Source organism: Micromys minutus, assembly GCF_963924665.1.
Source record: "Micromys minutus genome assembly, chromosome: 23".
NCBI lineage: Eukaryota > Metazoa > Chordata > Mammalia > Rodentia > Muridae > Micromys > Micromys minutus.
Window position 1 is genome coordinate 12,915,923 of NC_137958.1, and position 9,706 is coordinate 12,925,628.

General features: G+C 40.6%; 1 protein-coding gene across 3 annotated transcripts in view; it reads left to right on the plus strand.

Moving 5' to 3' along the window:
- The window catches only part of SLC26A5 (solute carrier family 26 member 5), a gene marked incomplete at both ends in the record, with an annotated part of 34,723 nt that extends 29,584 nt beyond the window's left edge, over nt 1-5,139 (plus strand). For all 3 annotated transcript variants that reach the window (XM_080936152.1, XM_080936153.1, XM_080936154.1), the window contains 5 exons: nt 227-319; nt 1,034-1,141; nt 2,043-2,243; nt 2,738-2,792; nt 4,946-5,139. In XM_080936152.1, coding sequence (XP_080792278.1) covers nt 227-319; nt 1,034-1,141; nt 2,043-2,243; nt 2,738-2,792; nt 4,946-5,139 — 651 coding nt within the window. The remainder of the gene's footprint in view (nt 1-226; nt 320-1,033; nt 1,142-2,042; nt 2,244-2,737; nt 2,793-4,945) is intronic.
- Nucleotides 5,140-9,706: the final 4,567 nt, after the last annotated feature.

Sequence of the window (9,706 nt, forward strand, 5' to 3'; positions counted from 1 at the left end):
GCCCAGGAGTTGAGGATTAGCCTGGGCAAAGTCTCATGGGAACAAAACCTTTTCTTTGCCTTATCCTTCCTCCTGGAGTTTGAACAGAGTGATGTAATTTTGTCTAAACATGGGAAGACGGCTCTTCACACTGTCCATCTTCGCCTTCATGTTAGAGGAGGAAGCGGATTGAAATTTTGATTAGAAATATACCCAGGTGTTGAAATCATCATGTTTTACTTCTCAGGTGAAAGAAATTCCTGGAATAAAAATATTCCAAATAAACGCCCCAATTTACTATGCAAATAGCGACTTGTATAGCAACGCACTAAAAAGAAAGGTGAGCCACCTTTTGTTTATTTGTTAAGAGTAATAAATAAAATTAAGGACAAAATTTAAAATGTTGTATTAGAAATTAAAAGTTGATTCTTTCACAGGAGAGCATGGTAGGTTAGGAGGGAGAGAAGGACCACTTTCCACCTCACTGTACCCACTAGAGTAAAATAAATGTAAACATTCTTAAATGTGCCGCAGTGTCTACATTAAGTGCATTCCCATGTTTGAGCCATCATCACCACTGCTCATCTTTTTGCCATATGTACATATGTTCTCTTAAAAAGAAGAGAAACGAGGGCTGGAGAGATGGCTCAGCGGTTAAGAGCACTGACTGCTCTTCCAGGGGTTCTGAGTTCAAATCCCAGCAACCACATGGTGGCTCATTACAATCTGTAATGGGATCCAATGCCCTCTTCTGGTGTGTCTGAAAACAGCTACAGTGTACTCATAAATAAGATAAATTAAAATCTTGAGAGAGAGAGGAGAGAGAGAGAGAGAGAGGAGAAAGAGAGAGAGAGAGAGAGAGAGAGAGAGAGAGAGAGAGAGAGAGAAACAGCTCTAGGGTCTGTAGATCATGATGGTTTAAGAAGCTAAGCCTTCTAAGTTTAGTAATTGTCATTGTTGCTTTCAGTTCGTTATTGCCTGCTCTAGAGAGAAAGGGAGCAAGGGTGGGTCGTGGGGAACTGTGCAGTGACTTCCTCACACTGTCTTTGTAAAGACTGGCGTGAACCCAGCACTCATTATGGGAGCGAGAAGAAAGGCCATGAGGAAGTATGCGAAGGAAGTTGGAAATGCCAACATGGCCAACGCGACTGTTGTCAAAGTGGTAAGCGATCTGCATGCCTCCATCTTTAACCAGACTAAGATCTAAACGCAGCCTGAAGTTGCGAACACAGGGAAGGATCTAGGTTTCCTCTGTGTGGTATAGATAAGTGACAGTGACAAAGCTGGATGCGGTAGGGACCTGTCAGGAGGCAGAGGCTGGATATCAAGGCCAGCCTTGGCTATATAGAGAGTTTGAGGCTAGTCTGGGATACGTGAGATCTTGTCTCAAAAAAAGAAAAAAAGAAAAACATCCCAAACAAACAAGATGATGATAAAGTCAGTTATGAGGATGTTTATGAATTATGTAGTGAAAGAATTGCTTCAAAAACTTAAAATCACATAGCACTGTAAGAGTTTGGCCACTATACTTTGTAATTCAGTTGATAATTAAAGACTCATAGGTTAATTTTTGCTGTTTAGACTTCTGGTAACTTGTGGCCTGTCATGCTGAAGTTAATAGGGCTCTTCTAACTTTGATAGAAAGTGGGACAAGAGTAGGAACTAAAAAGGATCCTGGGCTATGTGGAGTCTGTGTACCTGAAGAAACTTAGTGAAATCTAAATAAATGTAAATGTGGTTTTTGAGAACACATGGGCTTATTTTCCATTATAAATCTGTCTCACGGGGAAAAAAACAAAAAAAAAAAACCGAGATGTTTAGAAAACCCATGCCTTATGGAGCTGGAAAGGGGGCTCAGCAGTTAAGAGCATTTGCTCTTCCAGAGGACCCAGAACCCACTTGGTGCTCACAGCTGTCTGGAACTCCAGTCCTGGGGATCTGATGCTCTCTTCCGGCCTCTTCTGGCCGCCATGGGTACTGCATGCACATGACATACACATGCAGACTAACCAAAGTTAGTTTTAAAACCAGAAAGAAAATTCATGGTCTCGTTTTGGTCATAGGATGCAGAAGTAGATGGAGAAAATGCTACGAAGCCCGAAGAAGAGGAGGATGAAGTCAAGTTTCCCCCAATAGTCATCAAAACAACATTTCCTGAAGAGCTGCAGAGATTTTTGCCCCAGGGGGAAAATGTCCACACTGTCATTCTCGACTTTACACAGGTCAATTTTGTGGATTCTGTTGGAGTGAAGACTCTGGCTGGGGTAAGTGCCCCCTGTGTCACCATCAGACACCTCAGGGACAGCAACCACAGGCCGTTGTCGATTCTTACTTTATGGTTGTTTCTGAAACTTTGGGTTATGAGCTTTTTAAAATAGAGGGTAGTATAATGGTCTCCATGTAACAACCTCCCTCAGCTTCAACAGTCAACAGTTAATGGCCAGCCTGACTTCCTGGATTCCCAACTCTACTTCTTATTGTGAAGTACGTTCTAGATGTCACATTGTCTGAGCATGACCTAGTATCTGCTTCTATAATACTTATTTTAAAACCATTATCATAATATCTTCATTACACCAAAATCAAATTTAATAATGTGTTGATACTCTGAGTTCTCACTGTCAGTACAGAAACCAGATAAGAACAAATTACTCTTAGCTTATTAGCTTGACAGGGCATAATTGTTAAAACTCAGAAGCAGGACTAAATGAATTTGAGTGTCTCATATGTATTAAACTTTGTTTCCATATTATTACAGATTGTGAAAGAATATGGAGATGTTGGAATTTATGTATATTTAGCAGGATGCAGCCGTGAGTATACCTCAGGATGGGAGAGGCTATTTTCATTTTTATTTTAGATTTATTTTATGTGTAGTAGGGTTTTGCCTCTGAGTATGTACATATGTTATATGTATGCCTGGTGCCTGCAGAGGTCAGAGAAGGGTATCAGAACCTCTGGAATAGAATTATGAATCATTGTGAACCACTGTGTTGTGCTGGGGTCCAAACCTGGGTCCTCTGCAAAAACAAGGAGTGCTCCTAACTTATGAGCCACCTCTCCAGCCCTGGATGGGGACAGTTTTAATAATCTAGCTTTTTTTCCCATATAGAATTGACTGCACTTGTAATTTTTTCTATAATTTAAACCTTTTGAAGAATAAAAAAAAAAAAAAAAATCACTGAACAGCCCGTTTTGAAATTGGCCAGTTTTCTGAGACGTCTTCTGAGCTGGAGTTGGAGGGCTGGGGCTGATCAGTGTTTGTTTTAGTAGCTGCAACTCACAGGTCATACCACCGTTCGGCTTGTTAGGATTTCTGTCCAGTGGGAATAGCAGAGATAACTTTCCTGCTATTTTTTTAAATTATATTTTGGTTAAGATGGTGCTTAAAAACAGAATCTACATAAAGACATGATTAGTCATCTGTTAAGTGGGTGAAGACAAAAATGCCCATAGCGCATTTCAAAGGCACGTGGTGGAGTGGGTTCTCACGGAGTACTGACCGGAAAATGGAGCAGCCCCTGTGGAGGGCAAACCAACAGTAGTTTTTAAGTTACAGCCTCTTCATTCATCAAACCCGCCACGAACTGCAGGCCAAGTCGTCTTGTGCATCACGCCATTATCTATAAAAACTAAAAGGCTAGAGAAGTCTTAAGATTCAAAAGAAAAGGAATCCTACAGGGGGCGGCAGGATGGCCCGTGCCTTTGACCTCCGCAGAGGCAGAGGCAGGTGGATCTTAGTGAGTTAGAGGCTGGTATAGTCTACAGAGCAAGTTCTCAACCAACCAGGGGTACAAAGAGTCTGTCTAAAAAAAAAGGGAAGGGGTGAGCCCCATGGATGAATGAGAGTCTAGCTGTATAATAGACTATCATGTGATGATAATTAATTGATTGATTGATAGATAGATAGATAGATAGATAAGTGGTCTGGGAATATAGCTCAGTTGGTAGTGTTTGCTAGGCATGCATAAGGACCAGGATTCAAAAACATCCAAAATGAAAATTAAAGTAAACACAGTTCAGAATTATAAAGAAACTGTGTGTGTTATATTCTGGGCAACAAAAGAAGGAAAATAAGAAATTGTTTTCTTTTTTAAGCAGGCTTTGCTCCTCAAACTTGCAATCCTCTTTGCCTCAGCCTTTCAAAGACAAGATTATAAGCAAGCCACAGTGCTTGGCCAGATATTTGTTTTTGTTTCTTTGTTTATTATATATTATATATTTATTATATATTATTTATTTATTTATTTTAAAGAAATTCTTTCTCTGTGTAGTCTTGGCTGTCCTGGAACTCACTCTGTAGACCAGGCTTGCCTTGAACTCACAGAGATCCACCTGCCTCTGCCTCTGTGCTGGGGTTAAAAGTGCCCCCTTTTGTCATCACAATAGCCTATGTTTAAAGTTCCATTGAAATATCATGGGGGAACATACTAGAAAGAAATAAAAGTCATTTTCTGAAACTAGAACTATGACAGGATGGAGACTGAGACTCGAGTACAACTTATATGACATTTAATACTAAAACTTTGTTATGTGCGGGGTGCAGTGGCCCACACCTTTGATCCCAGAACTCTGGAGGCAGAGGCAGGCAGATCTCTGTATGCATTCCAGGCTAGCAGAGATTCATAAAAACACCTTGTATATGTGTGTGTGTGTGTGTGTACAAGTGTATGTGCATGTGTATGCATGTGTATATGTGTGTGTGCATGTGTGTGCATGTGTGTGTATGTGTGTGTGTGTGCATGTGTGTGTATGTGTGTCTGTGTGTAAAATGTGATGCCAGGCATAAAACCCAGCACAAGGGGAAAGGCGGAGGCATGTACAACAGTTCAAGGTCAGCCTGGGTTACCTAAGAACCTGTCTCTAAATTAACAAATAAATTTTCAAGCCGTGAATGAATTGTGCTTTTTTTCACTATTTAAGACCAAAACTTGGAATGTAAAATAATTTTCTTTTCTTTGTGCAGCGCAAGTTGTGAATGACCTCACCAGCAACCGTTTTTTTGAAAATCCTGCCTTAAAAGATCTTCTGTTCCACAGTATCCACGATGCAGTCTTGGGCAGCCAAGTTCGAGAGGCAATGGCTGAGCAGGAAGCCACAGTCCCACCTCCCCAGGAGGATATGGAACCCAATGCCACACCCACCACACCTGAAGCATGAGGGACCTGCAAGGGTTGTGCACGTCTCCTGCATTGTGAACTTACACACTTTAAATACCAGGTCATAGGCTTTCCTTCCACCCCTAAGGGAAATGCTAGTACTTACGGCTCCATTGGAGGGGAAGTGGAATGAGGCACAGCAAGATGGATCTCAGACTTGCGTTGTTTAAACTGGATACTGCAAAGATTAACCGGCCTCTTGCGCTTGTGCGGTAACATTTCCATCACACCTTAATGTTATCTCTGTTTTGTGTTATTTTTTTTTTCTCACTCCTGACTTCTTTATTATCTGAAACCTTTGGAAACATCACAAAAAACTACAAAAATTAGCAAATGCCTTGAAATCTGTATATAAAACATAAATTGCCTCGAATTTCAAATTCTTACTCAAGGCTAAAAAAGAGAGAGAGAAAGAAAGAAAAAAAAGAACCTTTGCTAAAGTTAATCTCAACACCATTTTTTACAAAAAAACAAAATAAAACAAAAAACCCCAAAACTGTTTCTTCTAACTGCACCCACCCACATCCTGATCTCAAAATAGTTCTAATTGTCTTGCTTTAGTCCACACCCAAGATGAGATTTTCTGTGTCGCCCCCACTGATTCTGGTTCCTGAGAAGCCACGCTTTCCTTTATTAATGGGTTTTGGTCTGGCGGATCGATGTTGGCTTCCCTCCCGACAGTCTCCATTTTCATCTTTGCTTCTGGAGACTCTCTGGTTCTCTGTCTTCGTCTCCATTGCAAGCTGCTGCTGCTGAACGTTTTGGTGGAGATGGCAGATGCGCTCCTTGTCTGACCACCTATGGCCGATGCAGGCTTGGAGATCTTTGTTGGGAGGGCTGCAGCTTCTTCCAAGGGTCGTTTTGCAGCGCGCTGTGACTGGAACTTCCCCTCCATTACTGAAAGAAACAGTCTTAGTTTCCCCAGATTTTCTGCAGCTCCTTCAGGTTGTCCAGAGACTCCAGCTCCCTGCCATCTCTCAGACTGCTCCCTGCACCTTCCTGTCAGCCACCTTCTCTGCCTCAATCAGCTAAGGGTTTTCTTTGTAGGATGGGTGCTTAACCTCTTAGAACTTTAAGTAATTAACTTATAGCATGCTGGTGCCAGGTGGCTGTGGCTCTGAATCTTGCACTTGAGAACAGACTGTCATCAATTTCCTAACAGAAGAGGAAATCTATAATGCGCTAGACATGTTGACTTTTAAATAATTTATGTTTATTATTACGGAATTGATGTAGATACATTATGGATGTTGAGAAATAAATAGACGAAGGAGAATAAGAAAGCAAGACATCCTCTCCAGTCAGAAACGACCACCAGGGACATCTTTACGAGGACCCTCCCGGTCTTTTCCTGTGTATATATATATATTTTCTAACAAAAGTAAGCACAGGTCTGTATAGTGTTTTATAGTCAATCGTTTTAGTTGACAACCTCCACTTTCTTATTCTAGAGTATTTCCCCATACAGTATTCAGGTTTCCCGTTGTCCTCAACTTTGCAGTTAGGTTTGTCTAAACTCGTATTAATCCTATGACTTTACGTTGCAATTGGTCATGTGCCTTGTCTAGTTCAATCTATACAGTTTTTGTCTCTGAAACACGTAAATGACTAAGAGAATTGTATTGAAGAATCCCATCTTGTGAATGTCTCTAGTTCCTTCTCCAGTGCTACTGGGCTTGCTTGGCTATTTCTCATGTAACCTGCCATTCAGAGGTCATTACTCAAGACACATGGATATGAGCTAAGTATTTTATGCTAGTCTGAACCCTAGATAAAACATACACTTCACATTGTGCTACTCAGAAAAACACAGACCACCTAGCTTGCCTACCTTTTAAAGTATTCAGATGAACTACTGGATCAGCATGGTAACCGTTTGGCTGCTTTTTATATTACATATTCTTATCCGTATGATGTTCTTTTGGCATTAGATGAATGTCACTTCTCATTAGCCATTGAGCCAGAAATTATAACACTGGGTGACGGTTCTTGCCCAAGTGAACTATTTTATTAAAGTTTGTCCATTTCTTTCCAGCTCTCTCATTTCTCTTGTATTTATTAGCAGATCAGTTTATGAAACTATATAGCCTTCCCTCCTCAACTTGAACTATTTGGTCATTCTTAAACATAGATCTTACTAGCAAGGCAGGCTGAATGTCCCATGTCTGTTAAATTATCATCTTCAAAGTAGACTTGGGGATTTTTTTTATAGTTTTAATGTGCTTTATAATATTCTGTTCTTTTTGATGCTCAAAGTGTCACAACTCTGGCCAGTGAGCTTCACTAGCTGTTTTTCTTTTGTTGTTGATAGTGAAATAGCCTTAAAAATCAGTCTTAGGAAGCTAGCCTCCTAGATATAGTTGGCTGTCTTCCTCAGAAGCCTGTGGTTCATCAAATAGCCTGTTAGTCGAAAACTGCTTTCACACTTTTTATAGTTAATGTGTGTAAAGGTTATGGGGGGGCTTTAAGCTACCTTCATTTGGGCCTTTTGGTGAGACAGGGTTTTTCTGTGTGGCCCTGGCTGGTCTGGAACTCACTCTGTAAACCAGTCTGGCCTGGAACTAACAGAGATCTGTCTGCTGGTGTTTCTCAAGTGCTGGGACTAAAGGCATGCACCACCACTGCTCAGACCTTAAACTTGTTTCTAATATCAATTTATTTATGATAAATCAAAGCATAGGCCAACCTGTCTGAAGCTCTTTCTGCTTAGGCGTTGCTGAGGTTTTGTTTGTTGTGTATGTGTGTATGTGTGTGTGTGTGTTTTGTTTTTGAAGGTTCTCTAGAACTCACTGTGTAGCTAGCTGAGGATGATCTTAAACTCCTGGCCCTTCTGCTTAACTTAGTGCTTGAGTTAGAGGCCTGGGCCGAGATTAAGAATTTGTCATGTGACTTTGTTGCTGTTTGCCATGTGTTCTGTCACTTTACGTCAGTTTTCATGAAGATACTGCCAGATCCCAGTAGAATTATATTAGTGTGCTATGGTCAGCTTCTTATTAACTTCACTGACAGTTCAAAGTAGACCATTTCCTTCTTACCCTGGCCTGCATGAAACAGATTTACACACCCAGACATTTCTTCTCAAGTGTCATGTACAAGACCAGATTCTGACAGACTGCTTTCTGAAAGTGCACATGGCTCTAGACTTAAATTTATAGTAGAAGCCCTTGGAAAAAGACCTACTTCATTTTGGGCATTTAAGTAGAATTTACAGCTTTAAACAATATTATAAAACACTGAACTGTGTATTCCTTAGCATCAGTTTTGAGTCCTATTGGCCAATAAACATGTTCACCAAAGGACATTTATTCTACATTTTACCTGCTTATATTTTGTTCAGATTCTTCCATTTTAAACATTTTTTTAAAGTAGAATCCTATCATGTACATAAAAAACACATTTCACAGGGGTGAAAAATATAGCTTTGTTTTATTATGCATCTGAAAATGTTAAATGTTTAATACTCTACATGTAAATATATCCAAATACTCAAAATTATTTCACATGGACATTTTCTTGACTTTTTAAAATTTTTAACTTTTCCTTCTCTTGCAAAAAGTCGGTGTATAAGCTTGCCTATTCTCTGTGAACATCAAACCCACTATTGCATACCTTACTATGCTTTCCCATCCTCACTCAAATCACTCATATTATAAGGCTGGCGAATGGCTCAGTGGGTAGGTCTAAGCCAAACCTGATGACTTTAGTCCAATCCCCAGGACCAACATGGTGAAAGTACCAACTTCCCATGGGTCCGCATGTCTCCACATGTGCTTAGCATGCGTGCGCACACACAGTTTAAAACTGAGAAGTCAATGGGCATTATGGACAGCAGATCTAGGACTTAAGACTAAAGCCAGCCTTGTTTCATGGCAATACAGGAAAGTTGTTTTCAGGAAGGTCTCATAAAAAAAAACCCTTGCTCTCAAATCCTATATATCATACTTCACAAACCTATGTCATCCAATTAGCAGTTGACAGTGGGATCCTAACGGTCAGTGTCCTCTGGAGTGAAATCCAGGAAACAGTTAGCAGTATGACCCCTGTCCAAGGCCTGGGAGCTGCTCATATTGTAGCCTTCAGTGTCTAAACTGTCTATTCCACATAACCTCATCCTGCGTAGGAAGCACTTGCTAGCAAGTAAGAATTCTGAGGAAATGAGCCTGGCTTCTTGTGTGCAGAAAGGGTACCAACCAGAGAATCTTTCCTGGAAAGACAGAAGTTGTGTTTTTCATTCGATGGTGGTGGTGGTAGGGGTGCCCTTATATGGGGACCTAAGAAAGAAGGGTCTGTGATAGGTGGGAAAGCCCGTAACGACTGCCTACCCCATTAAAGAGTATATCCAAGTTCTAAAACCAAACAACTCTCTTGAGGCTATATTCTCCCAAGTGCAGAGCGCTGCCTTTGAAGTGTTTCAGGAATGCCTTTATAGAATTCTGTAGATTGAGACAACTCTGTATATTCTTGACAATGTTTTGAGATAAAAGTTTGAGATCTGATAATATACTATCTAATTCTCCAAACATATAGCCAACTAAAAGAAACCCCTCCAACCCACCCGCAGAACTGTC